Here is a 25,535-nt window from a genome sequence, read left to right as displayed (position 1 = left end):
ATAATGCACAAATTCTTAGAACGCCACATCAATGTCTTATTCCTTTTAGATAGTTAAGAATTCAAATAGAATGTGTTAGTTTTATCATGAATTGTATTATTCATTTTTATATTATTTTAAAAAATTAGGTTATTTTTAATTAGTAGATAACATAAAACTAGAATATATACAACTTAAACTCTATTATTAACTTAACCAAGGACAATAATTGGAATGATTGTACAAATCAGCTAGGCTAACTTTAAACACCCACGATCTCGGGTCTTTATTTATTGGATTTCGAATTATACGTACGGGAATTACAAATACATAAGATTAATTATCATATTAAGCACTTGTTTGCGGCTAATAATACAAATTGTTGTCTTATAAAACATTGAGTACTGATTGGGAGATTTTTAGTAAACAATTTAGTTAGTCAAGTGAATTACACACAAAAATTATGTCAGAAATTTAATCATAAAAATTACTGCAAGTTAAAAAATACTAAGAAACTTATTATAAATATGATTAGAAGTGTTTATAAAATACTTGTATAGGTATACAGGTATTTTCTGTTAATTGTTTTTAATGTGGCATAATTAGGTGTGTTTCAAGTAGAACTTATTTTAGTCAAAATTGATTTGTGTTCGAATGTATTTGTTTAAAACTAAGTCCTTTGATGGAAATTTTACAAATAAGTTACTAGTAACACTTTATAAAAGAAAGTTAATTAACTCAACAAATTTCAAATGTAGAATCAAACTTGTATTTCAATTTAAATCTATCTAAAAGATTATACTAATTGATCTCACTTTAGATTATGTACTAATCAAAATACACACCAAGCTATGGCTAGCTTTCCCAAATTCTGCATAGTATAGACATTATCATCACATTAATGCTAGAGAGACACTTACTCAAGCATCACAATGGTGCTTTTTCTATTATGGCAAAGCTTATCTGAGGTCTTTAAATTTTGTCGCTGAGCTAAAAGTGCTACCTGAATATTCGTCTTACGTATGTAATGGTAAATTTTGGCTAACAAAATGCTCATAATGGAGCTGCATAATGATCATTTTAGACCATTAATAGTTGCATATTCACCAAATTAACCAGTGAGCTATATGTTATAGGTTTTTGACCAAGAGGGCAACTACTACATATATATGCTAAGTTCTGTGCACCTGAGTGCTCTTCGTCAAAGAAGCATATGTTACATATCCATGAATGGTATTGTCCTGTAAATTATAAATGCTACCACATTTCATTTTATAGTATCTAACTTTTTTTTTTTAGAATGGTAAATTAAAGATGAGAGGGAATTGTAGTTTTCCTTCACAAGTTTGAGTGGTTCAGAAAAAGTAATTTGCATTGTTATCATGATTTTGCACAGGTACATAATCAACGAGTAGCTTCTAGCTTAAACCAGAGATATCTGCACACTGTATCTGTGAAAGCAATAAATGAGAGTCATTCACCCAAAATGCTAATAGAATTAAATTTACAATCATGATATTTAGATACCAACAAGGTAAAGGAGACCAAATAGAAAAAAATTGATTATATAACATCATTTAATGAGTATGTTTTTTAGAAAAGAAAAACAATAGTAGAAGCCTAGAATAAAAAACTAGTGGAACTTGAAACACTTATCTCTAAGACTTAGCATCAAATAGGTTCAGTCGAATTTAAACTCAGAAAGTCCAATCCGAACCAATGTGTTTGGTTTGGTCCATATTATTTATCAAATGAGGCTACCGTTTGGGGAGGTCACATGTTAAGAAGGTCACGAGTTCAATAAATGGGTTCAATCGTGTAAAAAAATATATGAATTTATTAAAAGTAAGTAAAATAAATTTGGAAAAAAAATATAAACATAGATCATTTAGTGCTTTTAATAAATGGGATTGGAAAGAGTAATGACAACAAAATATAAATTACAATTAGAATAAAATTTAAATACAAATTTTCTTAGCCTTTGCGTATTAAAAGTTTTATTGTGACAAAATTTACATTTATATTAAATGTTAGTTTCAAGGTATAATAAACTCTAATTTAAATTGAGAACCAAATCTAAAGAGATGTATTTACTTTTTTGTCCTTCAATTAGAAAGTTGATGTTATAAATGTAAAAAAAAAAAAAAAAAACGTACGTAATGTATCTATATGTGTGTGTTATCAATGCAAAATTTATTTTGTATTTACATAAATATAAAACCACTTAATTAAAATTTTCATATTTCAAATCATAACTCACATATTTTGATATTAGAAAATAAACACGACAAATTATCCATTAACATCTATCCGAAATACATTAATCATCAATTACATGTCATTTATTTAACATAATTTGCTAGCGTGGAAATTATCTAGAAAAAAAAATATTATTTTCTATCTTTCTCTTGCTTGAGTAAAGGATCTTTCACTTGAACTAAAATTGTCACTCAAGTGATAAAAACACCATAAAACAAGTTTGATATCTTAGTTTTATTTTTGCCTAAACTACATTACATAAAATCAATCAAAATTTTTAAACATTTTCAACAAACAAACACCATTATAACTTGTTTTATAGTTTATAACATCAATAATGTGTTGGTAATTCAGAAACACTATCTCAAACTCAAATTAGTTGCTTGTATTTAAAGTTCAAAATTATCAATAGATTAATTCATTGAAAGTTTTACTATAATACCCTAATTCCATCAATTCCTTCAAACCTCAGTAACAATTCAAAAGTCCATATCTCACTAGTCTAGTTTTTATATATTCTTAACTTCTACGAAATTCCAACACAACTGAAATGAAATCAATATATTAACTTTTTTTTTACCTTTAATTTCAACTCTTGAAGGAGGAAACTAAAACTAAGCAAACTTAAGGAAGTACTAACTTCCGAAGAGATTGAATTTACAAATAAAACATATTACTTTTGACTTAAATTAGTATATATCACTACTAACGAGTAAAGATTAATATCTTAGTTCAAATCTTACATCTCACATGCAAAATAAAGAGAAAAAGAAAATAATAATAATAATTTAAGGAAAAGAAAACTTACTCTAAGATAAAAATTTGGCCATTTAAGAAAGTTTTAAACTTTGATGTCTTAACGACTTCTTACATATGAAAAATTGATAAACGTTTTCAAATTTTTAGATAGAATATAAGAAAAAAAATTAAAAATGATAAAATTTATTAAATAAAATACTAAAAGATTAAAATTCTGATTATGTATTAAGCATTATTTAAATTTTAATTTATATTATTTTTTAAATCATCATTAAAGCAATGGAATCTTGCAACTCACGAAATGAAACTCCTGAAATATTTTAGTTCTGTCATGCATGGGATAGAGACAATTAGGTCAATCTTTTACAGAGAATATAATTTAGGAAATATTTTCGTTGGATCATAGTTTTCAAGAAAAAAAATGTAACTTGAAATGTATTTTTAGGTATATTTAAAATTACATTTGGTTAGATGTCAATATTCTTTAAAAATATTATAAAAATAATAATGGACATAAAAAAAAAAAAGTAAAGATGATAATGGACGTTATAATTGAGTTACAAAGTAGATTCACACATTCACTTAGAAATTTCACTTCTTCACCTCTCATTACATAAATAAAAAATATAATAAAGGCTTAACTAATCATAAAATAATATTCTTGTGATTTTTGTTTATTTTATTTCTATTAATTTTCTTTTATGTTGAAATGTATCGTTATTTCGTTAAATACAACGAAAATAATGCTATCGTAATCACATGCTAATAAATGATAAAGTCAAATAGGAAACGTATCACATTAACATAAATTAAAATAAAATTAAGGACACATCTATACAAATAAACTAAAAAAAATTATTATATGTACTAAAAAAGTGAAATTCATAACGAGTAAAAGAAAAAATAAATAATGTATTTATAAGCACTAAAATCAAGTAAAAGTAACATGTTTTCAGAAAAACAAAAAAAAAAATCTTTAAAAATATTCAAAGGTTAGAAGTAAAATATGTTGAAAAAACTAGATAGGTTCAACCATGTAATCGATTAAAAGGTTGTTATGCACTTGACATGCATGGAAAGATAAAAAAAGATGATTCGATTATTGGTGATATATATACCTAAAGAAAAGGAGTAGGAGAGTTGAAGTGGTACTTTGAAAAGGGATGCACAACCACATGCAAAAAGTGGATCATCACGACCTACCTCACTTTTTATTGCCCACTAAGCAATCCACATCATCTTAATTCCAAACACAACTTTACTCTCATCCATGTCTCATCAAAGTCTCCACCAATTAATACGTTCTTAATTCACCAAAACAATTATTTATTATTAATTAATTATATTATAAATTTAAAGAGTTTATGAAAATTAAACTTGTATAAATTTATGAAATAAAAACATTATCTCTTGCATGAGATTGCGAGGAATCCTATCCTATAGTATTTGTTATTAATGAATTGAATTCATTTGAGTAAGAAAAGTTAAGTTTTCATTTTTTAAGACACGAATCAAGTAAAATTGAAATATACTTTGATTTTACGTTTTTTTATGAGTGAAAAATAAGGAGGAGTTAGAAGAATGAAAGATATTGAAAAGGGAGGCAAAGGTAGAACGTTGTAATGAAATAAAGAAGTGACCAAAAAGGGTGTTTAGATATTAAAAAAGGGACAGAGCATTGTTAAGAGAAAGAATCCTTGATTCTATCTTATCCCATTCCTACATACATCACTTCACATGAGAAGACAGCTTTTCAAATCTACCATGTGGAGCACATACTCATTCCACATTCAATTGCAAGAACTCATAATATCTTATTTATCTCACACCTTTCTTTCTTGGTCAATTCCAATAACTCAATCATATTGCTTCTCTTTTCCAACATTTTCAACACCAAGATCAATATGAATGTGCTTCGCCATTGACAGGTACCAAAATAATCACACGTGGAAGATTGTGGACTTTGCATTTTTCTGACAAATTCTTTCTTCTTTTATGAGAAAAGATAGACCTTAAAGTTTTTCTCAATAATAAGTGCTCACGTGGACTAACTACTATTTATTTTTTATTGCATATAAACAAATGTTTCACACAATATGCTTAGTAATAAGAATGTTAGAAATCAAATACCACAATCTACACAGGTCATCACAATCAAAAGCTTTCATCTTCACATGCCCCAACCACGACGAAGCTCACAACATTTTTGGCTCAAAATATGAAGATTCCATTCTGTTTCCTGGTCTTGTCGTTTCGATATTCAATGATTCCAACCATTTCATATATTTTTGTATAAATTTAAATGAAATCACGGTAGAAGTGTCACATTTACTAGAGATAAGGTCAATTCAAAATATATAAGTGAGTATACTTACAAGCTGATTTTGTAGGATTGAGTTAAGCTTAAAGTTCACTTTTAACCTAGTATCAAAGCCAAATTAGAGTCTATCATAGTTAATTTTCTTGAACATTATGTTTTATTCGCTATCGAGCCGTTAATAAATTAAGGGTTAAATATGTTTTTGGTTCCTTGACTTTCAATGAATTTTGAAATTAGTTCATTTCGAAACTTTGGACCAATTTAGTCTTTCATCTCTCGAAATACATAAATTTAGTTCTTTTAATCAAATTTAGTTAGATTTATTTGATCTTTCATATGCATTTCAGAATTATATTTGAGTTGTTTATATTGTTTGACATATTTTTTGTTTTAATGTTAAGTCAAATACTATTATGAAACGTGCTTGAAATGTCAAATAAACTTAACAAAATTTGATTAAAATGACTAAATTCACGTATTTCAAAAGATGAATGACTAAATTGGTTCAAAAATTTTAAATGAACTAATTCCAAAATTTACTAAAAATTAAGAGACCGACCAAAATCATATTTAACTCATAAATTAATTATACAAATAAAAGATAGGTAATCGAAAAAAGAGATAAAAGATTGAGTGTGTGTGTGTGTGTTTATTCATAGGTGTGCACACCGATAACGTTCAATTTGTTGTTCGATGAATTTTAAGGTTACTCCAAACCTAATTAAATATTGACCACGTTATTCTTCGAAAACTGAATCATAAGTCTATAATAATTGTACCCACAAATGCTATAACTTCTCAATACAGCAATATGTAAAATCTACATTAGTAATGTGAATCATGTCTTCAACTACTACTAATAGTATTAAACATGCTAAAAAATAGTTACCATTGTAAAAAAAAGTTAATATTAATCATGGCTTCAACACTTAGGCTAAGTTGTTTGTGTTACAATAATTATACCAAAACGGAACGACTCCCAAGATTGGCATCATTTTGCACCATTTTTTTAATAGCTTTGTATTTTCATGAGATACTACTTATGAATAGAATTTTATTTTATTATTTTACATTAAAATACAGAATTAAAAAATTTATTTTAATATAAAAATATAAGTTTCTTAATTTATAATAATATAATGTAAGATTATCAATGACGTCTAAATTAGTGTTTCAGTATACAATAATATATTCAGTGACATATTCTTAGGTTATGGGAAAGGATTGTAAGAAAGAAAGTGAGAGTGATGGGAATGCGCCAAAGACAATGATTTGGAAAACCGTACAAAGGCGTGCTCAAAGGAACTCATCAATTCCTGCTACAAGTTCAAGCTGCCATCATCATGGCCAATGAACAAAACCTTGTGTTAAGAACTGATTTCTTCCGAATAAATAAAATATATTTTTAAAAATTAAAAAGAAAATAATAAATAAAAATAATAACAATAATAAAGTAAACAAGTAAAATAAAATTAAAAAAAGTAAAAAAATTTATATTATTCTTCTGTTATATTTTTAAAATACATCGTTATTAATTTTAAAATTTTAAAATATATTAAAATTATTTTTAAAATATCAAAACAGTTTGTTATTAATGTTCAGTTGAAAATAACACACAAAAATTCGGAAAAAGAAAACCGGGCTCGATTGAGGTGCACTGTGATTAGGTTGGAAACAAAGATTAAAGGACAAATTGAATTTATTTGACAAATTGTTGACTTTAACTGCTAATTAGATTGTGTGATTTGTATTATGTTTTGAGTGATAATTTTAATTTCGATTCATCTTATTTGAATGGATTTCGTTTAAACTTTGATATGTGAGAATGCATATCACAGCTTAATCCAGGTGTTTGGTTTTGATGGAGGAGTGCGGATATCGCGTGGGCCGAGTTAAGGCCCATATTTCTTTTAGATAAACTAAATTTGGACGCTTCTCCATGCACCTCCAACACTTCTTCTGTATCCCCAAAAGTTACAATAATGTCCTTCATTAAGATACAGCTGAGAGTGGGTAGGGACGCAGTAAATTTTATTTACTGCGTCGCCAACTTTTGCACCCCCAAAATACTATTTCTTCTCCGTTTGTGTCTCTTTGACTCTGCCTTCATTTAAAATTTCTCAGTTTCATTCTCGTTTCGTGTGGTCCCTTTCACAATTTCATTCTCGTTTCATTCTCCTGAGCTTTCAATTTTGTGTGCTTCATTCTTTCTTTGTCCGGTGGTGTGGTCCCCTTTGGAGGTTTGTATCACTTTCATTCAATTTCTTTTAAGTTTTTTCTCTCAGTGTGTCAGTGTCTCACTCTCTGTGCTTGTGGTGGTTGAAGGTTAGCTATTTGTTGGTTGTTTGAAGAAAGGTGTTATCGTGAGTAACGTGCATCCTCTCCAAGTGTGGTACTTCCGTTCTGTCCAGGTTAGAGTCTTGAGCTGAAGTTTTTTCTTTCTGTGTATGATGTGAAACGGCATTCGTATTCCGTTTCAGAATATATGAAATAGCTTTCACACTCTGTTTCGAAGAAATACACGTAATTTTTTATAAAACAGATTCCTACATCCGTTTCACACATTTACGAAACGGATTACTGATAAGTGCCAAAATTCAGTAAAGATTCATAACAAAATCTGGCACTTATGCTTTTAATGGATGTTCATTTCATATTGATTCTCCCTAAATCTAAGTTTCAATCACATGCTTCCAAGTTTTGATTTAAAGAAATCATTTGATCCTATTTTGTGTGTTTTTCAGGAAAGATTAAAGAGAACTCAAGAAGAGTGAAGGAGAAAGCAAGAAACAGAGAAAATAGGGAAGGAATGCTGTCAAGGTCGCTCAAACCAAAGCATTCTCGCCTAAGCTAAAGCAATTGCCGCCATTCTCGCTTAAGCGACGCAGACTCTCGCTTAAGCGAGACTGGAGACCCTCTCTTGCCACCATTCTCGCCCAAGCGAGCTCAGATGTTGCCAATCTCGCCTAAGCGAGATCCTTTCTTCAGCTTGAAGTACTCTTGCTTGCCTAAGCGAGATGTTGGCTTTAGCACATCTCGCCCAAGCGAGAGGCTTTCTTTGGGATGAAGAATGTTGTCTCGCTCAAGCGAGACTTAGGTAGCTTGAGCGAGACTTCGTGGGTATATATTCTCCGTGCATCAGAAAGAGATTTTCAGCTTGGAATTTGGGGAGAAGAACACGTCCGTGCTGCAGAGCTGTTACCAGGAGCATCACAATTTCTCATTTTCTTCTTCTTCTTCTTCTTAGCTCATAGGATTTAGTTGGCTACCATGAGTGGCTAATCTTCTCCTTTGGGATTGAATGTAATCTACTCGAACTTGGATGTAATCTGGTGATATTTATATATAGCATTTCTGTTTTACTCAGTATTGGTATTATTGTTCTGCTCTTAATGCTTACTTCTATCTGATCAATAGATGTTTTGATTTTGATTTTTAGATCTGACTGGAAAGTATTTCTGAAAATCTGATTTGAACAATGATACTTGATATACTGTGATGCTAGAAATAGATCTCAATATATCAATTGCTTTTAACACTCGACCGTAATGTTGGATAGTTTGTTGAATATGTGAGGAATCAATATTCAGGAAACTAATCTTATGAATTTTATACGCGAGGGATCGGTATAAATGATTTTTGAGTGTGCATCAATATTGGTATTTTCAGATGTTATATATATTATATTCATCCAGATTACAGACAAGGAAGATAGATGAAATTCAATCCCAGTTTCTTTTATTGATCTTTTAACTAATTTTCTGTTTTACTGTATTTTATTTATGCAATTTAGTTTAACTGCTGATAATCCATCGAATTAAAATTTCTGCATATATATGCTGATTGAGATAATTATTAATTTTCATTGAATCCGTTCCTCGTGGGTTCGACACTCCTACTTTAAATCATTATACTACAGTTGACTTTTGGTACGCTTGCCAAGAGGCCAACAATTACATAAATCGTTTTGGGAAAAATTTTAAATTTTGTGGGAAACGGAATACGAATTCCGTTTCACAAAATCGTGAAACGAAAAAAAAATTGCAAATTTTTTTTTGAAACGGATTACAGAATCCGTTTCACTATTTTGTGAAACGGAATTCGTATTCCGTTTCCCACAAAATTTAAAATTTTATCCGAAACGGGTTACGTAATCCGTTTCCTGGAAGTGTGAAACGGAATTTGCAATCCGATTCCATGTGTTTTTTTCTCAAATGGGTTCTGGGATCCGTTTGTGCTTTCCCTAAACGTTTTTTTCATCTATTTGTGGTTGGTGAGAATGAGAATCTAAGAAAATAAAGTCGAACCAAAGCCTGAAGAATCTAGGTTTTTAACATGGCAATGTATGGCTGGTGTTTCCTAAGCTCCACCAACTTTGTGTTCCATTCATAACAAAATTACACCCCCACGTCCACCAATAATAATTTATGACAAAGGCAATTGGGGATGATACTACCAAAACTACAGGGCTTCTTATCAATGCAGTAAACAACAAAGTGACCCTTTTTAGCCTTCGTCCACTCTGATGATGCTGCATTTTCATGAGTCTTCGGCCACAGAAGTCTCTTCCTTTGGTAATTCGTGACCTCTTTCTGCCAGTTCGAAGCCATTTGGATGATCTTTTTTGAACTAACCATTCTTGCAATTTAGCTTCTACAATATAAGATACGAGAATGTAAGGATTCGTTGGTTGTTTATACAGTCACAGATTCACAGACAAATTCTTCAATTCTTCAATGCTGTCAGTTAATAGGTCCAAAAACGGAATTCAAATTTTGTTTCTCTCTTTCTTGAAACGGAATTCGTATTCCGTGTCCCAAAAATGTATAATTATTTCGCCAAACGGATTACATAATCCGTTTCATGAAGATGTGAAACGAAATTTGTAATCCGTTTCACCAAGTTTCATGTGCTTTTGTAATCAGTGAATGTATATTGTGTGATTGGTGAATTTTTTAACGTGAATCATGCAATCTGTTTGAATATCACCATGCAATGAGTTTTGAATATGACATGCAATCAGTTTTCAATTTTTGATACGTGTTGCATTCTTTATGCATTATTTTTTTAACATTCTTATGTATTATGTGGTTCCCTTGGTTTGTTGACGTATTAAAATATTTTATTTTTATTATAGTTCATTATGGAAGATCATCATTTTAGTTATTTGAGTTTCTTGGATTCTCAAGCGGATTCTCAACTAAATTGTAGTCTCATGTCAAACTTTTCTGATTTTGTTCATGATATCTGCGAACAAGATTATACATCTAATTTTACAACCGATGATATTTTTCCAACACGTGAAGATTTGATTAAGTGGGTCAGAGGGGTTGCTTATAATCTTGGATTTGTTGTCATTATTCTAAGATCAGATAAATATAATGGACAACCAGGAAGAAAGACCCATGTATTATTAGGTTGTGAAAGAGGTGGAAAATATAGAAAATACAAATGTGATGCAGAACCGAGTTTATCTAGGACAAGAAAATGTGATTATCCCTTTAGATTGAGAGGGAGACCCATCTCTCAAGGGGAGGGATGGGTGTTGAACGTAAAATGTGGTTACCATAATCACAATGTCTCATCTACTCTAGTTGGTCACCCCTATGCGGGTAGGTTGAAGTCTACTGAACAGTCGTTGCTTGTTGATATAACTAAAAGTCAAGTCAAACCTGCAAATATACTTCTCACTCTGAAAGAAAAAGATGAGTGTAATGTTACAACCCTGAAGCAAGTGTATAATGCAAGATATAGGTACAAACGTTCAATAAGAAGTTCAAGAACTGAGTTACAACAGTTAATGTTGATGTTGGAACGTGATCACTACATCCATTTTAGTATATGTCTTGATGAATCTGATGTAGTTAGCGATTTGTTCTGGACCCATCCTAATGCTGTGAAGTTGTTAAATTCATTAAATATTGTGTTCTTAATGGATAGTACCTATAAAACCAATAAATATCGGTTGCCATTACTTGAGATTGTTGGTGTGACCTCAACAGGATTAACTTTCTCAGCCGCTCTTGCATATTTATCTAGTGAAAAGCAAAATAATTTCATTTGGGCTCTTGAAAGGTTAAGAGGTCTGTTTATGACGTGCGAGGGTGGTCCACAAGTCATGGTAACTGATAATGTGTACGAACATAGGTGGCACTTTTGTTAGCAAATATCGTGCACCCGACAAGGTGCAAAAGATATGCACGTGCAGCAAACTCCCATAGCTCGTTTTCACAACAGTTGTCATACAACTCTCTCAACCAGCTAAGTCGGACCTGTGCACCCCGACTTTCATTAAGCTCCACACAAGCCATGGCCTAGTCAACACCAAGAAGTGTCGTCAAAATCTCAACAGATTCTTCATATTCAAGATTTTCAGTGGAGCAAAAGTTTCCACTGATGGAAAGATGGAGAAGTGACCATACGTCATCCAAAGTGATGGTCATCTCCCCAATGGGTAGATGAAAAGTATTAGTCTCGGGATGCCATCTCTCCACGAAACCCAATACTAACCCAAGATCGACATATTCATATAAAATATCGCACAAAGGCGATAATCCAGAAGCTAACACAAAAGGTGCAACAGAAGGGTGAGGACGTCCTAATTTCTTCACCTTTTTAATATGGGAGACCACTTTCACAGCTCGATCCTAACAAAAGAAATAAAAAAGAATAAAAGTACTTAACAATAACAAAATTAAACCTATATAAAAACTTCTTACTGACCTGACCATCCCATATCATGCGTGCAACATGATCCTGGTACCGGGTCAATAAAGATGTATCATACGGACAACCAGGAAATCCTCCACCATCGTTATCAATGCCCTGCTCGTCCTCCCGAGGAACGTCAGAAACCTCATTCTTAACAATATCATCCTAAACCACATTAGCCTCATGCTGACCCCTTCTACGAGCCGAAGCTGTGGGTCTCTTCCGTGTACCACCCTGTGTGGAACTCTCGGGTGCATCATTTGAACCGTGTCTAGATAAATTTCCTCGTGTCCTAACCATATCTGTAATTCAAAGTTTGAAACATTAGAATCCAATATAAATTTCCTGAAAAAATAACTAAATTAAATAAACATCATGATTTTGAATTCCGTTACCAAATGCACTTTCTGTCGTAATAATAGGAAAGGTAAAAACTTTTCAATTTAAATTATTGATGTTTACGAAAAACCTACCAAAAAAACCCACTAGCCATGCATAACATACTCAAATTGATTTGCTGCCATCAAACAGTGGCCATTACAGGGAATATAATCATATTCCCAATAAGGTTATTCTTTTGGAATATAAATAGGACCAACAAGTTTTATATTTTTACGCATCCACACATACCCTTGCACACATCAAACACAAGATAAAAGTGATTCCCATCACTTCTAAAAAAATCCTAATACTTGTAACCAACAATCCTAATAATTTTGAGTGACTTCACAAAATGTCAATTTTCTACTTTGTCGAAATTCTCTTGTTAACAACTGAAGTCTAATGAATAATTTGAATGAAATAGTTTCTTACTCCGGTTAATGAATTATGCTGGTAACAAAATAATAAGTAAAAGTTATCTACGTACTACATACACTGGTGTGTGATGGTTCAATAATATAAATATTAGACAGGGAATTTGAAAAACCCACCAAAAAAACCCAAAACGGATACTAAAATCCGTTTCACCACAATTCAAAAAAAAAAAGAAACGAAATGTGTATTCCGTTTCATACACCTCCGACACGGAATCCACAATCCGTTTCAGCATAATTAAAAAAAAACAGAAACGGAATGCGTATTCCGTTTCATACGCCTCCGACACGGATTACACAATCCGTTTCTGCACACTTCAAAAAAAAAAACATAAACGAAATGTGTATTCCGTTTCATACACCTCCGACACGGATTACACAACCCGTTTCAGTAAAATTCAAAAAAAAAGAAGAAGAAACGGAATGTGTATTCCGTTTCACCATTTTGGAAGTGCACTCTTAAAACGAAGATGCTAAAATCAATTAAAATAAACAGACAACCATTCCTGAAATTAATTACAAATTTAAAAACATTACTTAACTGGCCAAATGGAGAAGATGGGTCTGTGGTGTTGCACAGGAGAAAACTAGAAAAGGGAGGCGGCAAAGATGAAGACTGTGTTGTGTGGAGGATGTGTGCGACAATGTGTGGGAGAAGACCAAACGTGGGAGAAGATGGAGGAAGAGTGTGTGGAGGCTGTGTGGGAGAAGAGGAGAATGAGGGAGAAGAAACTGGACCAACAGCTAGGTCAAAGATTCCTGATGGGTGCAAAGAATCAGATTCTCGCTTTATTGGGGTTTGTTTTGGGGGTGTAGTGGTGCAGGGGTATGTGGTCAAAATTGGGGTTTGTTTTGGGGGTGCAGCGTCAGGCGTTTGGGGTGCAGGGGTATGCGGTAAAAAAAACACAGTAAGTCTTATATTTAACCATGGGCAATTGGAGGTACAGACGAGATTCTTGGAGGTGTAGGGAGAAGCCCCCCTAAATTTTTACCTAGGTTTGCCGACCTGAGCCAACTTTCATTTTCGATTTAATTAGTTAGATAATATCTTCTATAGTTTAAATGTGTTAGTTTGATATCCGTTTTCAAAAATATGTTAATCTAGTCCTAACTTTTAAAAAAGTGTCTTAATTAGGTTTATTTCAGACAAAAATTACTAAAGTGGTTAACTTAATTCATTACTTTTACACTAAATTTTAATATAAATATAAATATTTAATTTTGTAAGTTATTTGTTAATAATTTTTTGCTGAAAATGATCTAATTGAAACATATTTTCAACAATTGAAATTTAACCAATACTTTTTTAAAAATAAATACCAAAATAACAATACCATCTGACTAATTAAACCTTCGTTCTCTTCCGCAAAATATATATCTCAGAACTATATTCTGTCGTGCCCGATTTCCTTTATTTTGAGGTGTTCCAATTTTGTGGCATTTACTAGTTTAGGTTCATTCGTTTCTCTATATGAGTTAAGATGAAATGACAGGGTGGCAACTTGCTTTATGATGTTTTTTTTAGAATAAATTATACTCGTCGTAATTACATTAAATTTAACATTCTTATCATATATTTCATTTGTAATTGAATGAAAATGTAAAAGTATTTTACTCTATAAGTGGTTGCTTATTTTCATATAATCAGTTCAATTTTTTTATTTTCTAATTCTAGCTATCATGGACATAGCATCTCCATCAGCTTAAAGCCCATGGACCCTCTTACATAGGATTATTTCTTCTTGCACCACCCTTTTTCCTTCCTACACCTGTATAGCATTGACGAAATGACAAAATTATTTCTTCTTCTTCCCCTCCCCGTGTCCAATCCCTGCAATGCTTCCCTACGAGGCCTCCGCTACTGCATGTCAAATTGATGACGAAATTACAATTTTAAAATTATTAAAAAGTAGTTTATAGTATAAACCGTAAACTAAAATGTTGATTAGATGAGTTATAGTGTTATTCCACCAAATTACAAGTACAAAAATAAGAAATTGTTACAAAATTATGAAGATCAAAAGTATAGTAAATAATTGATGGATTCATTATATTAAACAATTGTATTTTCGTTTAACATTACGATAATTTATTCTAATTTATTCTAATTTATAATAATAATCTATAAATCATAGTAGTATTGTTTTTATTTTTTATTCAATAATAACAGATATAAAAACCAAGCTAAAGTTTGACAGACCATTATTTTAATTGTAAGAATATAAAATGGGAAAAACTTGGATTCAATATTATTAATGTTTTTTATGCTGTTTTTAATTATATTTAAATTTCTACTTGAATAACATATAAATTCTATAAAACTTTAAATTTAATGAAAGAAGAATATCAATGGTATACATTTTGTATTTTAAAATTATATTTAATTAAATTTTGCATTTATCATAAAGTTAAATATTTCTAACTAATTTTTTTATATTTCTAATTAAATATATATTATTTAAAGTTTTCATTAATGAAATTTGTTCATATATAACGAAGTCCACATATTCTTCAATATATCTTGATTTATAATAACTCAAAAACTTGTCATTAATATAAATAAGAAAAATATTATCTAACATTTATAATAGAATCAGATTCATTTATTATTTTTAATATTGATTCATATTAATTACAAAATTTTATATTTTTTTAATATGTGAAATTAAATAAAAAATTGACTAAGCGTTTCTCAACCAATTAAAATAACTATATAGCAGGAAGAAACTCCATAACAAATATAAAATTACACAAAAAACAAATAATATAAACTCAGTAAAAATTAAAAACACAAATTTATCGATAAGTTGAAACTTAATATTATTTATGAATAAAAATTAAACTTTATATTATAAATCTATAGAAAATAATAAGTTAATAAACAAGAACACTGGGAAACTATTGATTTGTTCCTTGATGGAAATTCTTTCTTCAACAAAAGCTTGTAACTGAACCCAATTTCAGTCGTCACTACAAATACAAACCGAAGAACATTTCAGTGATCTTCCGAAGGGCGACAGAGAAACGCATTCGGAGTGTGCGTGAAAATCAAACCATGGACGACGAACTGCTCGAGCTGCAGCGACAATTCGAGTTCGCGCAGCAAGCCAAGTCGAGCATTCGATTATCAGAGCGAAACGTCGTCGAATTGGTCCAGAAACTGCAGCAACTCCAAATCATCGATTTCGAACTTCTTCACACTGTCACCGGCAAAGAGTACATCACTCTCGTAGGCTCTCTCTGCTTCTTCTTTCGCCGATTAGGTTTCATCGCTCGCAATTTTCATTTTCAATGGATTCAGTAACCGATAATTGACTATATTACCTTGCTTCGTTCAATGAGTTGTAATAATGCTTAATCTTAATCAAACGTTTATTAAAGCGATTGCGCATGTTGTTAGGATCAACTGAGGAATGAGATGGTGGCTGAGGTGAAGAGATTAGGGCGCGTTTCTTTGATCGATCTCGCTGACTCTACTGGAGTTGACTTGTACTACGTGGAGAAGCAGGCGCAGAGCGTTGTAACAGCACACCAAGAACTCATGTTGACTCAGGGAGAAATCATTTCTAGCTCTTATTGGGACTCAGTGGCGGAAGAGATTAACGAGAGGCTTCAGGAGTGTAGTCAGATTGCGCTGACGGAGATCGCGGCACAATTGAACGTCGGTTTGGACTTGGTTGCCTCCGTGTTGGAGCCGCGCCTTGGAACAATTGTGAGTCTGTGTGTGTTGGTTTGAACGTGCTTTGTTGAATTTTCATGGAGAGTGAGAATTGCGTTTTGATGAGTGCTGGATTTTAATAGGTGAAAGGAAGGCTTGAAGGTGGCCAGCTGTATACTCCTGCCTATGTGGCTCGTGTTAGTGCCATGGTTCGAGGAGCTGTGCGGGGCACCACTGTTCCAACCAATTTGACTGTGGTATGGAGTTCGTTGCAGCAGTTGCTGCAAGAAATTGACGGAAGCAGCGGTTTGGCTGTTGAAGGATCTTTCTTCCAGTCATTGTTTAACGGACTGGTGAAGGAAGGGGAGGTTCTAGGGTCACTTCGTGCAGGAGTACATTGGACACCAGCTGTAAGTGGCCTCTTTTGAAATCCTCTGTACATTGCTAGAGTGTTACCTGGATTGTGGTTCTCATATTTGTTTTGGGCCTGTGGAGTGGTTCCCCTCTGGATCCATGTCCACCGAGCGTTTACGTGACAGTAATTGGGAGGATTTTGGTATTATTTTGATTTAATTATATTTCCTGTTCGTCAGTCTATATTGATATAACGCCAATTGATAAAGTATGACATTTAACACTGAAATCACGAACAATGCAGCTAGACACTTAGTGCTTCACAGACGAAGCTCTCCTACAGAGAATGTTTTCTGTCCACAAAATGCAAATAACCGCACCCTTCCTAATTACACAATCTACATTCAAATATATATCTAATACATAATTGCCAGCAGTTATTTCTGTGTACACCTGCTATTATGCAGTTTCTAATGCAGAATCAATTGTTCTCTAAGTTCTTATATATGTAACACTTAACTACCTTCAACCCATTAGTAGATGCTTCCCTAACTAGGCTTTTAGTTTTCATCAATAATTCTCTGATGGTCTGACCATTAGTGGCCATGGGTTGAAGTAAACTGCTATAGCTTATACCTTGGGGAAATAAACTTATTTCCTAGGTCTTTAGAAAGTATTTGTTATGACTTATACTACTTTTGTCATACAACAGGTATTTGCTGTTGCTCAAAGGGAGTTTGTGGAGTCATTCTTTTCTCAGGTATGGTCTTTAATGTTTCCCTTTTGTTGAAGCTACCAACATTTTTTCCTATTTCATATGATCCGTTGATCAGAGCTATATAAACTTTCTTTACAAGTTCGCTAGATTGGATTTGTATAATGACCGACTTCTACCCATTTATTCTTTGTATATTGTATCTTTTACCTGTATATTCTTTGTAAATGCATTTGTAACCTTCTCAGTCTCTTTTGGTAAAGAAAAATTCTTAACTGCTGTATTCTTTTTATGCCATCTTTTTTTTGCATGCTATAGAATTCTTTTATCACCTATGAGGCGCTGCACAAGCTTGGAATTCCCCAGCCCATTCAATTTTTGCAGGTAGCTAATTTCTTCTGATGTTGATTCTTTTTAGGATCAAAGATATTTGTGAAATAAATATTTTGTACTACTTGTTTCCCTAGCTTAGTTAATGAAGCCTAAGTTTGCGCAATCCAATTTAGTCCAGATACCCTGAAGGCAAACCTTTGGTTACAACATTTGTTCATCAATCTATGATTGAGATGCTAGATGCTGCTACTGAGGATGCTATTGACCGTGGTAGCTGGTAAGTTCTTGACAATTTTTTTTCCCATTATCCCTTCTTTTTGTCTTCACTAGGCAGAATGGGATAATTCCATGTTTCTAGAAAATTATATTTACTGTTTAGAACACAATTATTTCAAAGCATTGTATTCTAATATAACAATGTTGCAGGAGTGATTCTCTTTCCTTGTTACCTTCATCTTTTACACCTCAAGATGCTTCTAAAATGTTGTCCTTTTGTCAATCTGTGCAAAATGTTCTTAAGGTGATACTAAACTATATTGTAGACTTATGCTCAGTGCTGTTGATTCATGTATTGATAAGCTTTAATTTCTTTGCAGTCTAACAAAGCACACATTTTTGGGGACTTTTATGTGTTGAGCAGCAGCTTTATAAAGGTGTGTTCTTGTATTTGACGTAGTCTTGTAGAAGTCAACTTAATTATTTAATTTTACAAACAACGTTGTCTATTTAGTTAGGCAAACATGCACTACTGCTAGTGTGCAGTTTGAAGATTGGTTTAACAGATTTATTATTGCAATGAGAACAAAAGTTTAGGTGATAGACGTTTGTTATGAAATTGTCTTACAAGAGGTTCAGGACTGCCATGAATAAACAGTTCAGCAAATTACTACTCAGGTCTCCATACATGGCTATCAATGGGAATCCTAAAAAATGTTGTGATATAAACTGCCTGCATTCTCATCTACTGTTGTGAACTGACTTAGATGATAGGTTATATATTCGACCCTTTTTTAAATGAACATATGTATGACCCTTTTGGGCTTTATATTCCTTTCTGTGATTAATTTCCTTCACAATATGCAGATTTTGTTTTGGTTCTTCTCCTTCCTTGATTAAGACCTGAGAATCAAGTGTAGAAGTTACTGCTAAATAAAAATATCTATCTCCAACTATTTTTTGTCAATGGTTTCCTGATGCCTGTATGTTTCTCTCCATCATCTACTAGGACATCTGTGATCATGTTGTGAAAGAGTTGGAGACGTTAGATATTTCAAGGTCTGCTGGCATTACCATGCCTGGTAATGTTAAAGTACCCAATGAAGCTAAAGTAGGACGGGAGTCGAGCAGGTTGAATGAGTCCAATGAGATGGCAAGTGATGGTGGTGCCAACAGGCAAGCTGATAAAGGATCAAAGAAGAAAAAGGGGAAAGCCACAGGGAATACAGTAGTAAATCTATCCGAAAGTGGGGCAGATAACCAGGAACAGACTTCGACAAAATCTAAGAGAGGCCAGAAAAGAGGTAAGGACACATCTGCACAAACATCCGATTCGAAGGCAGGTTCTAGGAAAGAATTGCTTAAAATAAAAGAGGAAGATCTCAGTCCCTCAGAAGAATGGATCATGCAGAAAATTACAGCATTAGTTTCTGACTTTGAAGAACAAGGTCTGTTGGCTTAGCTATCAATTTTGTTCTTTCTTGCATATATATTTTCCCCAATGTTCTCAAATGTAGATATAAATTGATAGGTATAGATGATCCTGAAATAATTCTTAGGCCTTTGGCTAACCAATTAAGGCCTACAATAATCAGTTCTTGGATGGAGAAAAAGAAGGCACTGCTTACAAACAATGCAGAAAAAATGAAACATTTGCTTGATAATTTGCAGAAGAAACTTGACGAGGTTTGACTGCTAAAATTGCATCTTTTTTTTTTTACTGCATTCACTATTGTTTTGTCTTTATATAGCTTTCTTTCCTTCTTTCATTTGGGGATACTCTTCTAGACATGTAAAATTAGTGTGTACAGTTCCCTATGTTGATTGTTTATTTTTCTGGCAGTCTTTCTTAAACATGCAGCTGTATGAAAAAGCCTTGGAATTGTTTGAAGATGATCAATCAACTTCTGTAAGTTTGATTCAGTTATTTGGAATTTTGTGTTGTCATTGATGAACGCAAAATAAGTTAATGCTCATTTGATGGCCAGGTTGTTTTGCATAGGCATTTACTAAGAACAGTAGCAGCTCCTATGGTGGATTTGCTTCTTCGTAACCTGGTATTATATCTAACTCTTTGTTAATGTTTCTTGAGTTTAATAAGATCTAAATCTAATTCTGAATTATCATCTGCAGGATGACCACAACAAATTAAAGAATGGACTTGACGTGCAGGAAGCTCCAAATTCTGAATTTGTTTCACTTAGTCCTGTTGACAGAACCGCAATTGTAATAATAAGGCTCTATGTAGTGTTTGGCACAAACATATGCATCATATTTCTGTTATTTAGTGAGCAAATTTTGTATCAGTGTCATACTTTTGCTGAGGATCACCATTTTGAAGAACCACATAAAATGACATCAAATCTCTTTTTATTTTCTTTTGCAGTCTAAGAGTTTTCCAGGAGCTCTTGCAAACAAGGCTCTTGCTGTTGTTGAATCATTGGAAGGAAAGGTCGGCAATTTTAACTCAGAAACACTACTCATTTTAAGATTTTTTATATAGGTTTACCTGACTTATACTGCTGGTTGGATGGAGTTGGGTCTATTTGGAGAAATTTCTCCATAAACTTTTCTGAGAGAGAAGAATAAGAAGAAAAGATGAAATTAACTTCTCCATTACCTGAAATTAGCTTATGCTCAAGTTAGAAGAAAAATGTAGAAAAACTGTATGAGAAAGATTTTACAAATTAACTCATGCATAAACTAATTTTAGCATATGAAGAAACTAATTTCAATTATTCCTCTTATTTTTTCTCTCTAAAATGAGCTTAAAGAGAGAAACACATCCAAGCAGGCATATTGTTGTGTTATTTCTTAAAATTATAACTAATATTTGAATATTCAATACAACAGAGTGTGGAGACATTCATGGCTGCTTTTAGAATGGTTACAGAAGAGAGGTATTGAGTCTATATTTGTTTGTAGAACTTATTCATTGATTTTACTGTTCTTTTATGATGTGATCACTGATACATAGTTCTTCACTGATTTTTCCAGTGGGCTGCCTTTGAAAAAGCTTGACAAGAAACTAGAAAGAACACTCTTACATTCATATCGTAAGGTATATGTTTACATTTATGAAAAAATTTACTAGAATTTAGTGGAGGCTAGATTCTTCTTCAAAGATTGTTGATGCTGGTTATGGCATTAACACGGAATGGTTCAAAGAGAATTTGAGAAGAAATATGTCATATTACTCACACTTAATCAAAGTGTTAAAGAGGTGTTTGTAGCACAACTGTCATTTCAAGAACAGTGTAATCGAGTTAACCACCCACTAATTGCCTGAGTCAGGCAAAGAACTGCTCTCTTGTACAATTCTCCTCCCCCTGCTCACAAACTCAAGGTGGGTGGGACTTTGAATAAGGCTAAAGTATCTTGAGTTTGTCTCAATATGCTTCAGCCTTGTTATGAGCTGGGATGAGCTGAACAGACAATTGCTTGGCAGGAAAATGACAGAGAACGGGTCAATCTTTGAGCTTAGTGAGTATGGAGAATCGGATTGCGAGCAAGAGAGATAAACACTCTTCTGTCAGTAGACAATAGTTGAAAAGGAGACTCCAAGCTTAGTATCGTTTCAATCCACAAATTTCTGCTGTCACTCGGACAAGGCTGCGATCAGGCTACCACTCAATGCTCATGGGACCACTGGACCAAAGTATTAGTGCAAATACTAATTACTCTTAGAAAATAGGTTTTAAACCTAACTCAACCTCACATAATTAGTTAGTATGGTAAGGTGTACACCTAGTTGCATAATATAATTTGGTCATATATATATCTAGTTAATGTGAGATTTATAACACACTCCCACATTCAGAACTAGACATCTTGAGCGTGAATAGATATTTATGATAGTCCAATAGTGGACAAGATGATGGACCTAACATCAGAATAGACTCTTGTACCATCTTATTAAGTAAACATTAAACCCAACTTAACCTCATAAAACTAACTTGTTAGATGAAATTTGTATCCACTTGTATACTTCAACTTAGTCATATTTCTAATCGGTCTGGAATCTGAGAACAATTACAATGATCCAATCCTAATTATTAAATGAATAAAAATTGTAAGTTAACTCCTATAATTGCTCGTAATTTTGTTTTGCTAATATCCATGTATGCTATACACCCCTATATTATAAATTCGAGTCCTCACTCTTGAGGAGACATTCTCTTCTCTTCCGTCATTTAGCTTCTCTTACAGTTTTTTATTCCTTTCAAATATTATTTCTTAAAATTGTTTATTTTCAATTTCATTAAAATTTTAAAATTTGCATCTTTATACTTAATATCAAATTGGCGATAACTTCTTTAGAATGAACCATGTGTTTAATGTTTATTGTAATATTTGGTAATCTTAACTTTAATTTAATTTTAAAATATAAATTAACACATCATATCAATTGGGATATTATTCATTTAAATAATTTATTTTCAAAGTTTTTTAGCCAATTTTAAAATCTTATGTATTTAATATACTCCTGTCTAATGAAATAAAATATTCTTTGTTAATAATGAAATAATCCATTGGTCATTTAATTGTTTTTATTCATAAATAAGTTTTTCTCTTATTTAAACATACCTGTGCAGTGCATGGAATACTTGCTAGCTGCCAGTATGAACATCTAAAATATTCCAACAAGAAAACATTAAGTGAGTTGCAATCTATAGTCAACTGATCCTTTCTGGTTCAGTTTATCTTTATAATTAATATTAATTTCAACATGATTTCCTATTCTCTCAGTTAATTCCCCTATTGGATATATTTTTTTATACTTCTTTGATTGTAATTCTCCCTAATATTAGTTAGGGAAGCAATTCCACATAAAACTCAGCCAGTTTTTTAGTGATACCTACAATTTGGTTGTTCTTAAATTGTGTGCCTTCTATCATTGTTATTAAACAGGAATTGACATCTCAAGTTTCTGCTGAGACTGACCCTGTATCACTTCTAGCAAAAGTTGTTTCTTTACTTTATATCCAGGTAACTATAGTCTTTCTTTTTTTGTTCCCACCTCCTTTTTATCTAATTAATAAACATAAATACTTGTATGAATAGGTTTACCACAAAGCTCTTCAAGCTCCTGGAAGGGCCATTTCCGTTGCCATTTCTCATTTAAAGGTATGTTCTTTCTGTCAATTGGATTTAGTCGTGTATCAAATCACAACTATAAACACTTAGTAATATAAAATCAAATATATACGGATTGTATAAATCAGACTAAAGACAACAGTGGTAGATGGGCACCAACCTTGGAATTAGTTTTTTTTGTACTTCCAGTAATAATAATTTTCTATTTCCATGACACTTTTATTCAATACGTATTGATTTCAGGATAAGGTAGACGAGTCGGCATGCAAGATTTTAACTGATTATCAGACTGCCACAGTGACTCTTTTGACACTAGTATCAGCTTCACCCGGTGAGGTGAGTAACGACTAATCCTGCACTCTTCTCACAATGCATATCATATCAAGTACGATATATATATATGTCTCTCTTCGAGGTAAAAAGTTAAAGCAGTGCTATTTTTCGAAATGGTATTTTATGGCTTGTGCTTTCAAGTTAATTTTTCTTGTGCAGTTGATTTTTTTTTAATAGCTAGATTATAACGTACACTTTTTTTATCAGATTAAAAGAAAAATGTAGCAGCTGAACACACTTTATTTAGTTTATTTCTTTATTTTAAAAACTTATGCAAACAGCAAATAATCAATAGAAGCAATATTTGAAGGACGACTTTCTCATTATCTGAGGATAGGGGGGAGTGACACATTCGTTAATGTTTTGAACACCCAGTTTAGGGTGTTTGGTTAAATTTTTTTTAAGAGAAATAATCACTTATTTTTATTAATTTCCGTAATTTTTGAAAGAATAATGGGTTATCTTCTTAAAATAATTGCTTTCAAACATGCACACTTTATTTAGATTAATTGGAATAATGCAATTTGCGCATTACTGTTTTTCTTCTCATTTTCTACAGGATGGGGATTGTGCATCTGATAGGATTTTGAGTACAAGGGAGCTTCTAGAGAGCCAAATGCAGGACCTGAAAAGCTTGGTTTTGAGCACGACCCAATCTTCGTAAAATGTTTTTTCAGCCATATTGACTACCGAATCAAGCTTTGTCCTAATGATGCCCTGTTGTACTGGCTATCTTAGGTGCAAAAATTCTCTGATACACTGCAATTTGCTAAAGTAGACAAATGCTGGGAAATTAGATTAGGATTTTATTGTGGACATTTACTTTACTCTAATTCACATTTGCAGGAGCCTCTTAAACAAAGATCTGTACCTTTTTTTATAACTGAAGGTATATACTGCTTTATAAACTATTCTGGATTAGTAGAGGAGATCCAAAATTAGTTTATAAACCAATTTCACCAATCACAAATTGAAGGTATACTGGTTTGCAGAAGTTGTGTAGAGTAAACCAATTTGCAAAATGACATTTACTCATTTTATTTTTAATAATTGTATAAATTGGTCTATGATATCTGAAATTTAAAGCAGTGACATGTTAATTTTTAATTTAAATCTACACTTGTGTAAACTAGGTCTATGCAAGTCTCTTGTGATCAACAGGTGCAACAAAAGATTTCTATACTTTCCCACCTTCATTCATTTTTGTTTTTCAACCGACTAATTTTGTTTGCGGCATTTTTTGCTATATTTCAATCAATATATTCGATCATTTCTAATGTATTTTCTTTTACTCAATTTTTATATATAAATTTAGAGACTAAATGCTAGTGAACATTAATTGAAGCGTCTTTTAAAGATTGGATTGGTGACAATTTGAAATGTTTAGACATTTTCGGATCTCTTAATAGGGCTGAGCATCATCGGGTTGGGCCAATTCGGGTCAGAGGCTCTTACCCTGTCATTTGTACGGTTTTGTTTTCCAGGCAGGGATGTTAGAGGGATTAAGTCACAGAGGTGAAAATCGAAGAAGTCATACATTATATTTTAGAGCAAATAACCCATACGTTATATTCTAGATCGAGCGAGTAAATTTTAATTCCCTACAAAAAGAAATGAATTTCAAATATTATAATTAGGTATAATTTCAAGTTCATTGTTTGATGACAAATATCTGATAATCAACGGCTCCAGTTCAATCTTTATAGTTGGAACCAACCCTTAATCCACTATTCACTCACTCTCATCTTAGATTTATTTACTGCGACAGATTCCCTACAATCTTTATATGCTCAGCGGAAGAAATTTAAAAATGCAATCACAAAAGCTTGGCCTTCGCATAATCTCTCAAACTACACATATTTTAATGTAAAATCTGACCCAAATTTAAACTTCTCTCCCAATTACATTCAACAATTTATAATTAAAAGGAAAACCAATTCGACTTAAAGCAAAGCATAAACTCGGAAACCTTCCGGTGTCAATAAC

General features: G+C 32.2%; 1 protein-coding gene across 1 annotated transcript; it reads left to right on the top strand.

The window, feature by feature from the left end:
• The first annotated feature begins 15,747 nt into the window (after window positions 1-15,747).
• On the top strand, window positions 15,748-24,656 carry LOC114185086 (E3 UFM1-protein ligase-like protein). Its single transcript, XM_028072590.2, has 20 exons — window positions 15,748-16,072; window positions 16,244-16,555; window positions 16,645-16,911; window positions 17,568-17,615; window positions 17,889-17,954; window positions 18,077-18,180; window positions 18,330-18,423; window positions 18,500-18,556; window positions 19,129-19,567; window positions 19,651-19,805; window positions 19,963-20,028; window positions 20,108-20,176; window positions 20,253-20,345; window positions 20,506-20,571; window positions 20,973-21,019; window positions 21,117-21,180; window positions 23,031-23,108; window positions 23,184-23,246; window positions 23,460-23,552; window positions 24,109-24,656. The coding sequence occupies exons 1-20, from the start codon at window positions 15,899-15,901 to the stop codon at window positions 24,211-24,213; spliced, it is 2,460 nt and encodes an 819-aa protein (XP_027928391.2). The 5' UTR covers window positions 15,748-15,898; the 3' UTR covers window positions 24,214-24,656.
• The last annotated feature ends 879 nt before the right edge of the window (window positions 24,657-25,535 follow it).

Source organism: Vigna unguiculata, chromosome 5 (assembly GCF_037176805.1).
Source record: "Vigna unguiculata cultivar grain cowpea cultivar isolate G323 ecotype 2 chromosome 5, ASM3717680v1, whole genome shotgun sequence".
Taxonomy (NCBI): Eukaryota; Viridiplantae; Streptophyta; class Magnoliopsida; order Fabales; family Fabaceae; genus Vigna; species Vigna unguiculata.
Note: the sequence above shows the minus strand (reverse complement) of the source record. Positions and strands in the feature narration are given on the sequence as shown.

Coding starts and splice junctions, on each gene's coding strand:
- LOC114185086 (XM_028072590.2), top strand. CDS start 15,899: ATGGACGACGAACTGCTCGAGCTGCAGCGACAATTCGAGTTCGCGCAG. Junction 21,020..21,116: donor AGAATGGTTACAGAAGAGAG/GTATTGAGTCTA, acceptor TGATTTTTCCAG/TGGGCTGCCTTTGAAAAAGC. Junction 23,109..23,183: donor TTTCTTTACTTTATATCCAG/GTAACTATAGTC, acceptor TTGTATGAATAG/GTTTACCACAAAGCTCTTCA.